The sequence below is a fragment of the Notamacropus eugenii genome, chromosome 3, assembly GCF_028372415.1.
Source record: "Notamacropus eugenii isolate mMacEug1 chromosome 3, mMacEug1.pri_v2, whole genome shotgun sequence".
NCBI lineage: Eukaryota > Metazoa > Chordata > Mammalia > Diprotodontia > Macropodidae > Notamacropus > Notamacropus eugenii.
The window spans coordinates 395599449-395618674 of record NC_092874.1 but is presented as its reverse complement, the minus strand read 5'-3'; the positions used below and the strand labels follow the sequence as shown (position 1 = coordinate 395618674).

Here is a 19226-nt window from a genome sequence, read left to right as displayed (position 1 = left end):
CTTTCTGACAATTATCTCTGCCAGGGGCTTGGCGTATACAATAACTATCTCATGTTACTAAATTATTAAACAGCCACCGCTACAAGAAAAAATGGGGTAATACCTCCCCAGATGCCCAATTTATTTTGGTGCCCATACCTCAGGTTCGATGTGTCTGGGAAACAGGGAAGTGGTGAGGTATTTGTATAAAATTCTCATGTCATCTTGTTCTAATCCACTCCTGAAATTATTGGGGAAAAATAAAACAGAAGTTAAAGCTTTGAAATTATCCATTTATCTTTCTGCCATTCTGATCACAAGAGTTCATCCATTTTTCTGCCATACCTCACAAACAAATAATTTTCCCTGATAACTGAGAGATCATGATCATAGTCCAAAGAGAAAAGAGCAAACTGAACCTGTCTTTCAAATTAATTCTCTACACTACCCTGTTAAAGGCAACTGTATAATTCTTGCATCACACATAATTTAAATAAACAAAAGTTCAAAACAACTTAATCGTATGCCTGGCATGTAGTAAGCACTTAAATGTTTGTTGACATGACTATACTACATGTAGGATCTTTTAGGGGACTTCGTTAGTTGTAAGAAAGAGCTTTATTTCAGGTAGTGAAAGACAGACACTTAGTTTGTAAAAGGAGTTGGTAATGAAGTCACATTCCTTGTTTTCTGCTCCTGGGGAAAGGGAAATCTATATGCTAACACTTCTCGGTTTCTAGAAGTAAAAGTGGACACATTCAAAAGCCAAAAAAAAAAAATTCTATCAAGCAGTAAGAGAAGAACAAAAGAGAGTCAAGGTAAAAAGACAAATGCTAAGAAAAAGCCTTTAATGCTGCATCCACAGTCATACCACCTTTGGCAACAACCTACAGACATAAGGTCAGATTGCATCTTTAATCCAAGTAGATGGCAAGTAACTGCCTCGTTTTGCTTTAAGATGGGAGAGGAGAGGAAAACACTGGTCCTTCTTTCAGTTTGTGCCAACAGGTATCAAAAAATAAAAATTGATAAGTAGATAATTGATCAATGGCAGAGTTAGAGCACTAGGAAATTCTCTCTGTTAAACCACACAACAGAAGATTAAGCAGGAAACGGTTTTTAGGTCTTAAAAATTTCAACACTGTTTATTTGAACAAAAATAGGGTATTCAAGGAAAGGCAGTTAAACTGAGGCTCTGAGAAGTTTGAAGATTACTCAATATGTTTTAAAAAAATAGGCTGATTCTCCCTTTGGGGAATGTCTTTAAGAACAAGCACCAGCCTTGACTACCAATTAAGGAAAAAACAGCAGCAAAAAACCTGAATGCAAACCCTACACTAAAGGGTGAAATAATTCTCCCTCATATCAATAGCTCATATACAATAGGATCTAGCTCATTTTTGTTCACACATAACAAAAATCATTCACTGGCTTAAAAAGCTTAAAATTACATGCATATTAATATCAAGAAGTATATGAGATAATTTTTTAAAAATTTTAAATATCATTCTGTACAGTTTTTAGTTAAATGTTGTACTAATTTTCTTTCATCTTTTCTATGGTGGTACAGAAATACTATTAGATTAACTGATTTTTAAAAAAGGACCCCAAAGCAACTGAGCATTTTTAAAAAATTCAACCCAAATTCAAATGTGGCTAAAGAAGAGTTAACAGTTGCAACACTTCCCCCATCATAAGTCTTTGTTCTATTCAAGATGCAATCTTGTTGTAATACTTGCTAAATTACTTACATGAAGATAAGAATAATGTTATATATCAGTGAATGAGCTCTCGCTTGTGTCAGGACTTATTTCTCCTATAGCTCAATACTTTCCTGGCCATGAGACATTGGATAAATTTTTTTTAACAAGACCACATAATTTGTTTAATTTTCAGAATAACTTAGGAAGTGTTCAAGGCATTAAAAAGAAAATTTTAAATTTTCAAACTCTAATAAATGACGTATCAAACAGTTAAATTGTCTCATCAGAAAAGAGAAAAAAATTCCAAAAGAAAAATCAATGATGTCACTTTTTACTACATCAATACCATCTTTAGAAAAACAGCATAGCAACAACATAAAGAATTGTAACGTACAAAATGGGCAAAAAAAGACAAGGGAATCTCTCATGCACATGTTAAGATTGTACAAATACCTTGATAAATTCAATAATACCATAATTAAGAGCATTAAACAAAGCATAATGAAATGGAAAAGAACTTAGTAAGTGCTTATTATATGCCAAAAATTATCTTAGGTAGTAGAAATACATAGGACAAAAAATAAAATGGTCTCTTCCCTCAAGAAACTCATATTCTAGCAGTTATTCTAACAGAATATACACACATATAATGGTTTCATTCTTTGTATTTGTATCTGCAGCACCTAGAAAATACTAGATGGTTGGTAAGTTCCTGCTGATGGCTGATAAAAGGAAAATAAATATGAGGTCATTTTCAGTGGAAGCACTAGCAGTTGGGGGGAATTAGGAAATCCTCATGGTGAAGGCAGAATCTAAGTTGGAGAAAGGCTGTCAGTCTGAGGGGACTATATTATACATAAAGGGAAATAATGCATAACAGAGCTAGAAAAGTAGTTCAGAACCAGACTATTAATGTCACACAGAGGAGTGTGAATTTGATCCCAGAAGCCACTGGAATTTATTGAACAAGGACATAATTAGAGTTTGACATCCTCTTTTGTGATTTCATCAGCAGCTCTGAGTTCAGTTGTCATCTTCGGTAAAGATGATTCTCCTGTCTCTATGTCCAGCCTGAGCCTCTTTTGTGAGTGTTGACTGCACCACAAATTGCCTACTGACAGCTCAAAACAGATGTCACCAGGCAAATCAAACTCAGCATGTCCAAAAAGCATGCACTATTTTTGCCCCCAAATCCTCCCTTCTTCTAAACTTTCCTGCCAAAGGTGCCATCATTCTCCCACTCAGCCAGGCTTGCAACTTCTACATCTGTAACTCCTCACTTGAATCCACCCCACATACCAATCCTACTTTCAAGTCCTGACAACACCTTAGCGCAGTTCCTCATAACTCAGTGCCTGGGACTAATGTAACAGCTTTCTGGTTGGTCTCCCTCCCTCAAGTCTCTACCCAGCTGACAAAATGATCTTCCCAAAGTACAGGTCTGACCATGTCAAACCTCCTACTCAACAAACTCCAGTGACTCCCAATATGACTAAGCCCAAATATAAACTTCTCTAGCATTTAAAACCTTTCAAAATCTGGCCCCTTCCTACCTTTCCAATCTTCTTATACTTTACTCTCCTTGATGTAATTTTATGAACCAATAACACTTGCCCTCCTTGATATAGGTCACACTTAATAGTCCCTTTCCCACCTCCATGCTTTTGCACTGCCAGTTCCCCATGCTTAGAATGCTTTCCCCTCTCAACTTATGCCTCTTAACTTCCCTGGCCTCCTTGTAAGAAACAGCTCCAATCCCACTTTTTATAAGTCTTCCCAGTCCCTCAAGCTGGCAGTGCCTTCCCCTCTGCCATTACTTTGATCTACCTTCTATGTGTGTGTGTGTGTGTGTGTCTGTGTGTGTGCATACACAAAGTAAATCAAAAGCAATGCTAGAGAAGAACATGTATGTAACATACTAACCACATGTTCTCTCCCCTGTAAGAATGTGAGCTCCTGGAGGGTAGGGACCATATTTGTACCCCCAGCAGTACCTGGCAAATGGTGAGTGCTTAATAAATGCTTGCTGACTCGAATTTGCTGGGCACTGTGCTAGACAGTGAGTCTTTCAATAACTAAGAAAATATTTTCTCATGCCATTCTACCACAAATAATAACAATTTCCATTTACATAAAGTTTTAAGGGGAAATAGTCTCTCAAAGAATGGTAGCAGGATAGATGGAGAAGGACTTGGATTCAAATTTTGGCTCTTAAGAGCTACTTCCTATTATTTTGGCCAAGAAACAACTATCCTGTACTTCAGTATCTTATCTATCAAATGCAGGGGTCAGCTTTTAAACTCTGGGTCATGACCCACAGTTTAAGAAGCACTGAGTGAAAAGAGTTTAAGAAGCCTTGGACTAGATGGCTTCTGTGGTCCCTTCCAAGTCTAGAGCATCTTCCTATGACCTTACTGAGGAATAAAATGTTTACAGGTAAGTACTTACAGAATATAACAAAAATACACAGTCATTAGTGATAGGGAAAGGTTAATAGCTGCCAGAAATCTTCCCAGTTTCTCTTGTAGGATATGGAACTTGAACTGAGACTTGAAGAGGTTCCAGGAGGGAAAGCATTTCAGGCATGGGGAACACAGTCAATGTAAACACAGGGATTTGGGAGCTGGAGTAACTTATGAGAGGAAGAGCAAGGACACCAATGCCATTGGATTGCAGAGCGTATGTGAGGAGTGGGGAGAGCTGGGTGTAAGAAGATTGAAAAGGTAAAAAGGGGGCAAGTTATGAGGGGTTTTTAAGGCCAAAAAGAAAATTGTATTTGATCCTGGAGGTAACAGGGAGTCATTGGAGTTTACTGAGTGGGAGGAGGGGAAGGGACAGGGTTTGATGTGGTCATACTTGCACTTTTAGAAAGATCAGTTTGAGAGCTGAGTGGACAATGGACTGAAGTGGGGAGAGACTTGAAGCAGGCCTGCACCAAGGGGGTGGCAATATCAAGAGAAGGGCAGAGGTAGGTATATGAGAGATGTTATGAAGGTATAATCAGGATTAAGGCTTAACATCTGATTGGATATGGGGAGTGAGAGTAACAAGCTAAGGATAACATCTAGGTTGTGATCCTGGATGACTGGGAGGATGATGGTATCCTCCACAGTAATAGGAAAGATAGAAAGATGGGGAAGTTTGGGGGAAAGACAGTAAGTTCAGTTTTAGATATGCTGGGTTTAAGACGTCTAATAAACCAATTGGAAGATGTAAGGAATCATTAGGACAAGATGGTGCATATACATTGTCAGAGGAATCACATGTTTTTGTTTAAATGTATTCTTTATAACAAAGGAGAGTTCTTTCTCTCTAGGAATAAGTAATGTAAAAACAAAAGGTGTCAATTTTTAAAATTTGTAATTTTTAGATTTTCTTGATGTCTTTTATTTTTACATCACATTCATATCTCTTTGCCAGTTCTTCTCCAGTGGGTTCTCTTCTAATAAAGATTAAAATAAAGATTAAGAAAGAAATAGAAAAAAATTCAATTCAAAGAAACATCAACTACAATTGACCGTGTATGTGGCTTTTATTATCCCATATCCCTTCTATCTCTGAACTCTTCTCTGGGTCAAATTTGGTCATTAACTTCAATTTCTCTTATTATTAGTGATTTGGAGATCTATTTCATGTGATTATTAATAGTCTATAATACCTCTTTTGAGAACTTATCTCCTTATCCACTGGGAAATGATTCTTCATCATATGTGTATGTGTGTGCCTTAATTCCCTATACTGCCAGGATATCAGGACCCTATCCGAAAAATGTGATGAAAAGTTTCCCCCAATTAAGAGTTTCCAGTTTATTCTAGCTATTCATGTAGCTTACAATTTCATGTAATCAAAATAACCCATTTTACCTTCTGTAAAGGTAAAATGTCTCAGCCTCATTTTTGTTAAGAATTTTCTCCCTAACCATAGTTATAAAAGGTACCTCCAGTCATTTCCTCCCCCAATTTTTTTTGGATATAATTTTTTCCCCATTTAAATAGTATTTTATTTTTTCCAGTGACATGTAAAAACAATTTTAATATATATTTTTTAACAAAAATTTTGAATTCCAGATTTTCTTCCTCTTCCCTTCCCTAAAATGGTCAGCCATTTGATATAGGTTATATATGTGCAATTGTGTAAAACATGGTATAATATTTTATATTTGAATTGAGTACCATTCAATATCTATGCAGAAGAAGCTAATTAAGCTTATTTTTGTCAGTTTCCCCAGCAATTCTTATATAGTACAACCACTGGTAACTCATATTAGGGCATTCTTTCTGTTTATGAAGTCGTTATATTCAGTAAAACACAGAGCAGTGACTTAAGAGATTTAAATTATGAGCAGTTTAAACAGTTCAGATGATTTACTAGCTTACAGGATTTTTAGACTTCTTAGATATTTTTAAAGTTTTTATATATTTTTCAAACATAAAAAATAAGCTTCTGTGAAATGCAAAAAGTTAATATGAGCAATAACTCACGTATACAGCACTTTTAGATTTGCAGAGCACTTTATCTCATAACATCTCTTAGAGAGACAGTGCAAGTATAACTCTATATACCTTTTTGAAAGACAGTGAAACTGAGGCTCAGGGAAGTTAGCATGCCCCCAAATTACACAACTAGCACCAGAAGTGAGATCTGAACCTAAATCTTCTTGATTTCAAGTCTACCTCATAGAATCAGAGAACATTAGAACCAAAAGGAACCTTTACAGAGAAGTTAGCCTAATGTTTTCATTTTAAAGATGTCGAAACTGAATTTAGAAAGGTTAGTGATTTGGGAGCTCAACACAGGATCAAAACTAAAACAATCTCAGGCCAGTGCAAGTTTAACTATGTCACAATCCTTTTTTTAAAGAATTTTTGAGAATGAAAAATAGAAACTGAATTTCTAAAAAATTAGCTGATGAGAAAAAAAATTTTTCTAAATTTTTTTGGAAACTTGTAATTGTTATCCTTTGGTTTAATGGTTTTAAACTCTTTGGTTAAAATTTTTTCAAAAAAATAAAAAATAAAATTTTTCTTGGTTCACAGAAAATGAATCATCATTCGTCATCTTTTTTGATGATACATATGCCACCTAGATTCTCCAAATTGATTAACCCTTAACTTATGAATCCAGGATTGTGGCTTGGATTTTTTTTTTTTAAAAGATTTCCTTCTCTGGGTTATTGGACAAGATCAACTCTATATTATTTCAAAAAAGAAATAAACTGTTAAAAGAAGATATTAGGAATTATATTAAGTCAAAAATTAGAACTTGAAACAGAATTAAAGTAACAGAAATAAAGTATAAAATTTACAAGACATTTTCTCCAAAGAAACAGAGGTTTTGAAAGAAAAAAAATGACACATATGAACATAAAAATACTAAAGGGGAAGAAAATTTTGGCAGAAAACAAAAAGCAAAAGATATCATCTTAAAAGCACATAAATCCCATACAAGCCTAAGAAACTGACTTTGAAGACAGAAAACACAGAGATAATTTAAGGATTATAAGTCTCCCAAAAGAATGGAACAATATGCTTAAAAAGTTAGCATGAGGGTGGGAAAAGAAGATTCTAAATTACATACTTAGCTGGGTAAGAAAAGAGGGTTAAAAGAGGTGAAGCACAGTGAAAGCAAACAAACAACCCAGTGACCTTTGATCCCAAACCAGAGTACCAATTTGAACTTGGGTTCAAAGCCAATTTTTGCCTTTTACTACCTGTGTGATTTTGGGCAAATTACTTAACCTCCCTGAGACTCAATTTCCTCAACTGTAAAATGCAGGGATTGAACTAGAATGACTCCAAAATCCCTTTTAGCTCTAGAGCAATGATCCTACGGGTAAGAAAAATTAATTATATAAAAAAAAAGAAGTTATAAATTTAGGTAAATTCAAGGAACTTGGGATAGGACAGGCAAACAAGAATGGGAATGAGAGGAAAAGCCTGTAAGAATAAATCAGCATCTAAGTAGTATAAACAAAACTAATTAAAAGGGACATAATCATGACTCAGAGGAAGGAGATAAAAACTGATGCAAAATAAACGAACAGCAGCTTGTCATCATCTTAATGTGCCTGGACTACAACAACCCACCAAAATAAAAAAGAATGGCAGGAAAAACAAATCCCACAATTTTATGTGTATAAGCAACACATCCAGACGAAATGAAAAGAAAAAATTTAAGCAGCTTAAATTTTAAGTTCCAAGACTTGGAGAATACCTACCAGATGAGCTGATCATTATAGAGAAAAGCAGTATATTTAACTATATTCAAGCTTTCTTCCATCTTATTAATAAAGGACTGGATTTTCAAGTAAGTCATTTTATCCAATGGGAAAAAGCTGATTCCACCAAAAATGTCAAGTAGGTCACATGACTGTAAATGCAGAGTTTGCAAATACTGTGGGGAAAATGTAAAGTAAAAAAAGCTTACTAATATTAAAATCTCTTAATAACAGTAAAACTACCCCAAATGTCTTTTGAATGATCATTACTTCTATGTTTGTTTAAGGATAAACTTTCGGTGCTATTAGCGGCAAAATACAGCGTCATTAGCAAAGGCGCTACAATGATTAAGAGTCATGTCTTGGTACATAAATTAAGACATAAAGCATTGCTTTAATCCCCAGCTCTCCCAGTAAGTCAGTGATTTAGGTTACTACATGGAGTGTGGCTCAGACTTCACAACGGGCACCTTACCATACGTGTGATGAGCAAATCTATATTCACATTTTACTCTCATATGATTTAGTGTATTGTTGCTTTCTTTAAAATGACCAAATTCCTTAAATTAGTGCTTCCTCCAAATGGGACCTTCTTTTAGAGGTCCACATCCTATTACTTTGAACAGCTAAAAGGCGCCATCATCTACTGAACAGGTTGGATTAGACTAAGATAAAAGAGGAGACTCTGAGGATCACCATTAAGAAAATGAAGGGGTGTACAAGGCCTAAGGGTATTTCTAGAAGTTAATCTTCATAATTGTGGATTATATGAAGTATGTCATGACATAATTCACAAAAACAAAAAGAATCCCTCAAAACATATCGAGAAGCATTTTGTAAAGGGAAATAAATTGAGAGCAATCACTTTAAAACCACCACGAACCGAACTGTGAACAGAGGATGAGGATATGAAAAAAAGTATCACTTGGCACAGATAGAACTATTAGTTATACATCATTCTTAAAATATCATAAATGTTCAGTTCTAAGTTCCCACTCTGATTCAGCAAAATATCTGTTTACTAAACAGAATCAACACATAAAAAAGAAACCAAAGTGCACCAACTTCACAGAAAATTTCAGTGGGCTAAAGACTGACCATCTTGTGTTTAAATATACGTGGATGAGATCAGACCAGATGATACCCAAGAATCTGATCTCCCATGACTAATCTGCATGATTCTCTGACATTTGGCGGAGCGATGAAATTATCAAATTACACCTAAAGAATTTTCTTATTTGATCAGATTCTATCATAACGTGGCTACCACAGTATTTGATTATCTGGGTATTTAAGCTTTATGTTTTTAAGATAACAAGAGATTTTGTCTCCAATAAATATCTATACATCAAGACTTTAATGAAAAAAATGTAAACAAAAGTCATAAAACTTACCCGATGGAAAAATTTTTCTAATCTTTCTTTTAGAACTTTGACACCTCCATCTTCCATGGCTTTCACAAACGTACCATTAAAAAGCTAATATTTGAAAGATAGAAATATATCAGTTTCTCCAATATTAAGACCTTCCACTGCCCTATAACAACCTTATCCTTGTTAAGACTGTCTATTCCTTTTAATTTTAAGAGTGAATTATAAAACAAATTAACCAAATTAACTTTAAAAATTTAATCTTAAGCAACAGAGCTATTCTAAGTTTCTAAGTATGTGCAAAAAAACGATCAATGATATTCATCAATATCACGTCACAAGACTGTTCTAATCTTACTACAAAAATAAAAACTGAAGTGATAATTCTCAAAAACTGGAATTCTCTCCCTTCTCCAACAGGTTGTTGCTGTGTTTGTCCTTCACTTTCGAAGAGGACCATAACATTAATTCTATTTTCCAGGGAGTGTAAGGTTTTAACATCTTTTTTTCCAAGCTATTCTCTCATTCCTGGACTTGCTTAGTCTTTCATAAACCTAATGGAGGTAGCTTTTCTGGAATAACAACTCTGAACTCCCTGCTTTGTCTTTCCTTCCTTCCTCCCTCTCTCCCTCCCCTAAAACCCCAGTGCATTCTGAAGCCCATGGTTTGAACAAAAATGGGTCCTTGCCTCACCATCACTCAGTGGGTGTTTTTGGGTTCCTGCCCCTCCCAGTGTGATTTATCTATTTCTTTTTCTCTTTTCTATTAAAGGGGCCATTCCCCTGACTACTTTTTAAAGAGGCCTATTCACTGAATTGGCATTATTACCTCACTTTAAGTGAGTACCTGAAAAGACCTTAGCTTAAAAGGCCAAGGTCTCCCATTGCACCCTGGGCCATCTCCAGCTGTCCTGATGAATATCTGGTCGCTGGACCCAGATGGTTCAGGAGGAGAAAGTGAGGCCGGTGACCTTGCACAGCCCTCCCTCAGTCAAAACAAAGTCAAGTGCAAGATATGTCAACATTTCTCTGATGGCATGGTCCCTTCTCAGACATATATGCACAGAAGACCCCTGACTTTCAAATCTGTTCTTGTTAAGAGCTAGGTAGTGCATTGCAAAGAATCCTAGACTTGAAATCAGTAAGACCTGAGTTTGAGTCCCACCTCATGAGCCAGCTGTGACCCTGGACAAGTCACTTAACCATTTTAAGCCAGTTTTGTCATCTGTAAAATGAAGCTAATAATAGCACCTATTACCTCATAAAGTTGTTGTAAGGATCAAAAGAGAAAATATGTAAAATGGTTTGCAAATCTTAAAAGTGCCATACAAACGCTATTAGCTATTATTGCTATTGAAGGAAAGCAGGTAATTACTTTCTATTTTAACAGCATCTACCACCTAAAAGGGAACTAATAACTCTCTCCAAGTTCTAAATATGGTTAAATTTACCTTGTACATGCTATAGCATTGTTGCAGTACAGAGCTGTACACCTTGTCCTATTAAAAAAAACAAACCAAAAATGCAAAATAAATCTCAAGATGATAACACAAGAAAAACATATCCTCTCATACTGACTTTTGGTTTAACCTTTGGATTCTTATAAACTTGGTCCCATGGTAGTTAAAAGTAGAAAGAAAAGGATATTTTTTTTTAAATTCATAGAGTGGATTTAATGACCTCTTAGGATCCCTTTAAACTCTATGTTCTATGACACTTTTGCCTATTTAAGCTGCTTATTTATTTAGTAATTCACTCAATTCCACAAATACCAAGTCCCTACTGCAAACAACAAACTGTGCTCAGCACTAAAAGTACAGCAGAGATAATTTTTGTTCAAGTATTTATCTTAACTAGCAGTGCAAGGAAAACTGGACTTGGGGTCAGAGGATTCAGATATGAAAACTAGTTCAATGCAAAAACGTCTCTGAGCCTCAGTTTCCTCATCTGTAAAACACGGATAATACTAGTTAGAGCAAAAAGTAGTGTTGTACAGTAGATACAGAGCTGACAGGGAAGCCAGAAAGATCTGGGTTCAAATCTCCATGCTGGGTGACCCTAGACAAGTCACTTAATCTCTTGGTGTTCTAACCAACAATCTAAGAATATAAATTACAGAGAACATGTCAACCTGCATTTGTAGAGGGAATTTTCTCACCTGGGAGCTCTGTGCAGCACTGAAATCCCAGGATCAGATAATACCCTATCCTACTACTTACATTACCTATCTCCCAGGGTTGCTGTGAGAATCAAATGACAAAACATACAGAACAAGCTTTATAACTGTTAGATAACATGTAAGAATAAACTATTATTATAAGACATCTCATATGCACTGAGAAGCAGATACAAGAATGATCTACTTTAAGATTCTGACCCAACAATTCTTACAACTAAGTATGTATGTTTATAACAATATTTTACAAGGCATTCTAAAAAATGAACTAAAAAGTTACAATTACCAATAATTCTTCCTCCTGATATTCAACAACTGGTTTTCCATCTTTACTGTGTTTCTCAATCATGGGATTCCGCACCACCTACATCATTTGATAACAATTAAATTATACAATGCATGGGTTGCTTGCTTTATTTCTACTGCAATTCCTGCAATCCTTTTTGGATTGGCTAAACATACGGCCATATCCAAACCCCTTACAATTTATCGAAACAGGTACAAAGACAAATACTTTTACTACATTCAACCTTATTGTGAATTCTACGGAGCCACAACAGCCAGGCTTTTAATAATATCTTATTCCACCAATGCTATCTGCAGGCATAATCCAAATTAGGTTACAATGAATGCTCATTTCACAAGAACAGCATTAATAATTACAACCAAACCCTACTACAAAGGTATAAAATTCTCCGGTAATATTATTTGGTCACCAGTCCTTTATAACATTATTCTCATGGGATATACGCCTGTAAAATTGTGTCCACCTAACAACATGCTTTTACTGACCCAGTCACCCAGTCATCAACATAAGTGGGATATGCTTCAAATTTTAAATATACCATAAATATTTTAGAAAGATATACATTGTATATTAAGTACCATGACCATCCAGAAATTTTCTTCTGGTTCATTGAAGAACTGTCTATTCTTCTGGGTATGTAAGGATTTTGCAGGTTTTGATGGACTAAAAGTCCTAAAAAGGATAAAAAATGACAATTCTCTAAGAGAGTTTAAAGACTTCAGTGAGCTGTGCAATATGATAATTACCAAGTATGTATTACCTTGTAAACTGCACAATGGCCTCACATAATCCAACATTTCTAATTTTTTCATTCTTTTCCACTTCATTTGGATGATAAAACAAAATCTTCTTCTCCTCCTAAAAATTAAAGACAGACCCCATCTATATAAAAAAGGTTTGATTCTGAAAAAGGCAAGTTGAATATCAACTTTCCATCTTTTATTTCAAATTAAAAATCAATCATTCTCTCCACACACACACACACACACACACACACACACAGCAGCTGTCACCAGCCTACAATAAGTTCACACTTATCAGAAAGGAACAACACACAGGTTCCCCTAAAAGCACCTACTCTGAATTTTCCTTTTTTCTGTCTCAATGTCCAGAGGCTTAAATGGAGAGCTGGCTTCCAAGTCAAGACCACCTGGCCTGAAACACACCTGTGGAAGCCTGGAGGCGTCATTTAACCCTCTCGGTTCCAGGGGGCTTTTTTTTTAAACTGCAGGGCACAGGCCCATCTGATTTGGCGGAGGGAGTTTCCTACGCCAAGGAAATCCCAGCTCAAGTCGATATTCCGAGGCTAATTCTGTACCACCTACTTGCCTAATCAAATTAAGAGACAGCAGAGTCTTTAAAAAGTTTGTGATTCGCTATCCAGGACAGTTAAAGATAATCCTAGAAAGAAGTTACTTAGAAATAAAGACAGAGATAAAGAAGGTTTGGGGAAAAAGCCAGCCAGGATTTTCACTAAAAATAGCGCCCTGAGGATAAGCAGGGTGGGGGGGATGATGGAAGGGGGGGCAGGGGGAGGAGGGAGCAATTTGAGGTCAACACTCACGGGGAGCGACAGGATCAAAAGAGAGAACAGAAGTAATGGGGGGCAGGATAGGATGGAGGGAAATACAGTTAGTCTTACACAACACGACTATTATGGAAGTCATTTGCAAAACTACACAGATTTGGCCTATATTGAATTGCTTGCCTTCCGAAGGGAAGGGGTGGGGAGGGAGGGAGGAAGAGAAGTTGGAACTCAAAGTGTTAGGAACAACTGTCAAGTACTGTTCTTGCCACTAGGAAATAAGAAATACAGGTAAAGGGGTATAGAAAGTTACTTGGCCCTACAGGACAGAGGAGAGGATGGAGACAAGGGCAGAGAGGGATGATGGAGGAGAGAGCAGATTGGTGATGGGGGCAATTGGAATGCTCGGTGTTTTGGGGTGGGGGGAGGGGACAAAGGGGGAGAAAATTTGGAACCCAAAATTTTGTGAAAATGAATGTTAAAAGTTAAACAAATAAATTTAAAAAAAAATAGCGCCCTGAGCCCGGCTAGCACAGGACCTCCCGACGGGCGTAAAGCTCCCAGACGTCTTAACTTGCCAACAGTAAATAAGCTCCCAAAGGGCTGAACTCTGGGGAGATAACCAGAGTCTGAGCCGGCGGTTTAGGGTTTGGGGGAGGGGCAGGAGAGAGGAGCCGGGGAGGGGGGAGGGGGGAGAGGAGCCGGGGAGGGGGAGGGGGGAGAGGGCAGGGGCGAGGTGTTGGCGGCCCACAGCTGGCACGCAAAGCCACAGAGGTCCGCACCCCCCTCCAACCCAGCCTGGTCACGAACCCCTCCGACCCCCCAGTAAGGCCTCCTCAGAAGAATATTCTGAAGTAACACAAGGAAACGCTCAAATGAGAGGCCGGGGGACATAAAGACGTCATCCCCTCCCCCCCTCAAGTTCACGGTCCTTCCCTTCTGTTCGTGGATCCCTCGGGGGAGGGGAGCCCGCCTCGGGCCCGGCCCCCAACCCTTCAATCACACGGGCAGGACGCTGGCGGACACCACCCCCGTACACACTCACACCCCGCTCCAATTCGCCGCACCTCCACCGCAGCCCGACCGACAAGACACACGGACAGACCCCCGCCCCCCAGCCCCCAACCCCCACCCCGCTGCTACCTCTCCTTCCCGGGGGCCGAAGCGGGGATTGTAAATGAAGAAACTTAGCAGCGCCGGGGGAAACTGCTTCTCCTGAGCCGCCCCCGCCGTCGCCATCCCCGGGCCTCCGGACCGGGGGGGAGGGCAAGAACCCCCGACTCCCCCGGTGTCCTCACGCGAGCCCGAGCCGGGCGGAAAGACCGGGACTCTCCCGCTTCTTCTTTTTCTAAAGCCAAGCGCCTCCGGCCGGGACACTTCCGCTTTACTCGGGAAGCGGCTCCGGAAAAAGTCGTGGGTGGCCCGGAAGTGATCTCCCCTCTCTTTATCTAGCTGTGAAGCTGCGATCGCCCTTTTTCCGCCCTTCTTTTGCAGTTTTTTAAATCCCCGTGGTTTCCCCCGCCCCGCCCCGCCCCGCCCCCTCTCTTCTCTGCCCGCCCCTAAGGGGCGGGGCTACGTAGGGTAGTAGATTTCTGGAGGGATCTTAGAAGTCCTAGAATTCCCTTTCCCCCCATCCCTCCCATTACAGATGAAGAAACTGAAGGCTTTAAATACGCTGGAGCCCCTAAATCCCAGGTAGGCATAAGATCGTAGGACTAGAGCTGGACGGAACTTGAGAGGCCATTCAGTCCAAACCCCCTTATTTTACAGATAAGACAACTGAGGCCAAGGAGAGTTAAATGACTGTCAAGGTTACAGGGGTGGTAAGAAGCAGATTGGAGCCTGGGGCCTCACAGTCCACAGTCAGTGGTTAATAATAGGCTGAACCTCAGCTCCTGTCTCTGCTTTCCCTTCACTGCCACCTCTCACCCTTCAGGGACAAGCCAGCCTATAACAAATCTGACGTCTTCTACCTTAGCTCACAACTCAATTCAATTCAGTAAACATTTATTAGTCGCCTGCGACGTGCCAGGGGTTGGGGAAGGCTTCCTATAGAAGGTGGAATTTTAATTGGGACTTAAGGGAAGCCAGGGAGGATAATAGGGGGGCGGGGGGAAGATGTGGAGGACAGCGGAATAGCCAGAGAGAAGAGTTAAAAGAGTGTCTTGTTCATGCAACAGCTCAAGAGGCCAGTGTCACTGCATCAGAGTCCATGGGGGAAGTTATGACACCTAGAAATGTAGGAAAGGGCTAGCTTAGGAGGGTCTTTGAATACCAAACAGAACATTTTGTATTTGCTCTTGGAGGTGATAGGAAGCCCCTGGAGGTGTGTTTGAAATGATCTGACTCTGAGCTTTAGGAAAATCACTGTAGTGGATGAATGGAGAGTGAATTGGAGTGGGGAGAGTCTTGAGTCTGGCAGAACCGCTATTACAGTAATTGAGGCCTGAGGTGATGAGGACCTGTGCTAGAGTGGCCACAGCCAGAGGAGAAGTGTGGGCGTATTCAGGATATGAACAAAGGTGAAATTGACAGGCCTGGGCAACAGCTTGGATATGGGAGTGAGAGAGAGTGAGGAGTCTAGGATGACTCCTGGATTGTGAGTCTGAAGAACTGGGAGAAAGATGTCCTCTACAGCAACAGAGCAGGTAGGAGGAGGGGAGTATTTGGGGAAAACACAATGAATTCTGTTTTGGACATATTGAGTTTAAGATGTCTACTGAACATCTAGTTCAAGATGTCTGAAAGGCATGCAGAATTAGAGATCAACAAAGAGGTTTCAGGGCAGGATAGGTAGATCTGAAAATCTGAATTTTAGGGAGTTTGGAAGGGGAGGGTCTTACCTATTTTATCATAAGAATTCTAGGGTACAGAAGCAGAAGATAGAAGAAAGGATTGGGAAGGTATTGGAGGGTTAAGAGTCAAGGTCACAAAATAATTAAGCCTCACAGCCCTCCTGGATACTTATTTCTACAAGCATCGAAGTTGTCCATATGGCTAGTCGTTCATAGTGTTTTCTCAGTGGTTCCTAAAATGATTGGGAAATTTTTTTAAAATCAGTTTTCAGTCTGATGTATTTAGATGCATAGTAGAATAACCTCTAAAAAGCAGATTAATCAGATTCTCATGATGCCAGGCTATTAGGTATCCTTTGGTGCTATGCAGAATTAATCACAGAAATCAGAAAAAAAGGAGTCACTTGTCAAGGGTATTATATTGGCAATTCCTTTCTGGTGTAGATTGGACTAAATGGCTCTAGAGGTTCTTTTCAGCTCTCAAATTTTGTAGTCCAGGCCGAGGTGATGAGAAACCTGAGCTGAGTCAGTGATAGTGGAAGTAATGTATTGCATTTGCATAGCAATTTAATTCTTTTTCAAAGAACTTTCATATCAATTGTCTTTGTTGATTCTTTTAACAAAATTACTTTGCCTTTCCCTGTAGAAAAGGTATTATATTTTCTATATCTGATGGATCAGAAATTGAAGTTTAGTGTCACTGGTCTGATTTCCAGCCTTGTCTCTTTTTCATCAAACGATGCTGTTTCACCATGAAAGAGGGAGCTTAGCTCTGAGAAACATGATTAAGGTCGAGTTGACAAGATACAATACTGAACCTTAGTCAGTCAATAAACATTTATTAGGCACTTCTTAAGTGCCAGGCATTGTGCTAAGCACCGGGGATACCAAGAAAGGCAAAAAGCAATCATTGCCCTCAAGGAACATACATTGTAATGGAAAAGATAACATGTAAGTAACTAGGTCTGACCCAAATCCTAAAGCCCATTGGTGTGAGACTCTTTCCTCACTGGTAGAGATCAATGCCCTGGGGCTGGGCAGAGTTGGAAAGGAGGAGAGAAGAGAATTCATCAGTCTCTTTGGGCTTTCTCAACTGGTGCTGTGCTTCTGTCTTCCAACTTTGAGAAAGAAGGTGAAGATGGACAGTGCCGATCCCACTTCAGATTGCTGCAGAAGGAAGAATAAGACTCTGGGAAAAAGAATGTGAGAGAATAGCTAGCAGTCTCCATCATGCTCTTATACCCAGCTTGCCACACTAGAAACTCTGGGGAATTTCCCTTTGGGTGGGATCTGGGACTCTCTTGGTTGAGCTCAGTTGTCGTGCTCTCAATAAGAGAGATCCATCAGTCTATACTAACTGGTATGCACACACACACGTGTGCATGTATATATGTATATATGTACATGCACATATATATACCTATACATGTTATATATGTTCACCTATGTGTACTTTTTCTTATTTTACTTTTGCTATCCAATTGGATAAATGGGTTTCTTTGCTATTACCTATGTATGTTCATTATAGAACTGGATCCATGGCAAGATAACCTCTAAAAAGCAGAATAATCAGATTCTCATGATGCTTGGTCACTAAGTAGAGTATCTACAAGCAACAGGCCACTAATATTTGTGTTTCTTGTCACTTTCTCCTCTATCTTCCCTTCTTTCACCTACTATTTTGGTAAGATGAATCCTTCAGTGATAAACAGAATTGACTGAAGCAAAGATTGAAGAAAGGGAGCCACAAAATGGTGAGAAGGAAGTCAAGCTCTACATATTAAACTTAGGTCCTCCTTTTCCTCATTAATGAACAGGGATCAGAACCTGAAAACTACATCTCCTAAACTGACAATATTTATGGGAGTAGATAGATGTAATTCTAAACCAGTATTCCCTCTGAGGAGAGCAAAGGGGCCAAGTTTCTGGCCCAAACTTCTACTTCTTCTCTTGTCAGGAATAAAAGTCTTCCTAGGAGTAAGGTGGGAAGAAAAGAGGCTAGAGATATCTATTCTGCCCCCTCTCAAGCTACACAAAGATATTCCCCTTGTTATTACACAGATACATACCAGATATATACAGAGTATATTAAAGTAATATGAAAGGGGGAGGCATCAACAGGATGCAGAGGGTGGGATTTGAAATGAATCTTGAAGGAAGCCAGGGAAACTGAGTCAAGGTGAGGGGCCAAAGGACTCCAGGCTTGAGGGACAGCCAGCGTAAAGGTATGGAGATGGAGATGAAGTGTCATGTTGGAGGAACTGTAAGAAGGCTAGTGTAGCTAGATCTTAGAGTTTGTAGACTCAAGTAAGGCAGTGGTGACAAACTCAAATAGATATGGGAGCCACTAATCTGCACATAAGCTTCCCTATAGGCTGCATACCAACCTAGTTTTTAAAATGTAACATTATCTTTGGTTTATTGTATTTTTATTATTTTGTTCAATATTTCCAAATTACATTTTAATCTGGTTCCAATGGCTCTTAGTAGTGTTGTGAGGTGCATATAACCTGTAGGTTTTATATTTAACACCATTGGAGTAAGGCGCAAGATTAGAAAGGTGGAAAGGGACCAGTTTTTGTCAAGCTATAAATACCAAATGGAGGTCTTTATATTTGATCTTGGAGCTTATAGAGATCCACTAGGATTCACCAAATAGCAGGATGACATGGTCAGACCTATGCTTTAAAAAAAATCATCTTGACAGCTGAGTGGAAGATGGATTGAAGTAGGGAGACCAACCAGAAGGCTATTGAAGTATTCAACAATTTCCAGAATTTGATTTGAAGTTGAGGTTGTATGAGTAGAAAAGGGGGGACATAAAGGAGAGGTGTGGTGAAGATGGAAATGTCAAGATTTAGCAATGGATTGAATGTGTGAGGTAAGTTAAAAATGAGGAGTCAAGGATGATTGCCAAGGTTGTAAATTTGGATGCTTGGGAGGATGGTGGTTCCCTCAACTGTAAGAGAGAAGTTCAAAAGGAGGCAAAGGTTTGGTGGGGTGGAGAAGATAATGAATTTTGTTTTGGACACATTGAGTTGAGATGCCTATATAATATCTCGTTCTAGATATCCAAGAGGCAGATGAAGATGAATAACTGTATCCTAGCAGAGACTAGGGATGGGTATGTGGAATCATCTGTATAAAGATGATAA

The 19226-nt window shown here is 38.8% G+C and overlaps 1 protein-coding gene and 1 long non-coding RNA gene across 3 annotated transcripts in view; one reads left to right on the top strand and one right to left on the bottom strand.

Annotated features, from left to right (window-relative positions):
• CCZ1 (CCZ1 homolog, vacuolar protein trafficking and biogenesis associated) overlaps positions 1-14746 on the bottom strand; it is a 34186-nt gene extending 19440 nt beyond the window's left edge. Inside the window, exons 1-8 of one of the 2 annotated variants that reach the window (XM_072597833.1) lie at positions 14420-14746; positions 12512-12609; positions 12330-12423; positions 11731-11808; positions 10720-10767; positions 9294-9377; positions 7900-8075; positions 139-220 (exon numbers count right to left, since the gene is read on the bottom strand). In XM_072597833.1, coding sequence (XP_072453934.1) covers positions 139-220; positions 7900-8075; positions 9294-9377; positions 10720-10767; positions 11731-11808; positions 12330-12423; positions 12512-12609; positions 14420-14515 — 756 coding nt within the window. In that variant the 5' untranslated portion in view covers positions 14516-14746. Of the gene's footprint in view, positions 1-138; positions 221-7899; positions 8076-9293; positions 9378-10719; positions 10768-11730; positions 11809-12313; positions 12424-12511; positions 12610-14419 lie in introns of both variants that reach the window. The other variant, XM_072597834.1, reaches the window with a different exon arrangement.
• Positions 14747-14843: 97 nt separating this feature from the next.
• The window catches only part of LOC140497193 (uncharacterized), a 70651-nt gene continuing 66268 nt past the window's right edge, over positions 14844-19226 (top strand). The window contains exon 1 of the long non-coding RNA XR_011964565.1: positions 14844-14971. This is a non-coding gene — a long non-coding RNA (uncharacterized lncRNA). The remainder of the gene's footprint in view (positions 14972-19226) is intronic.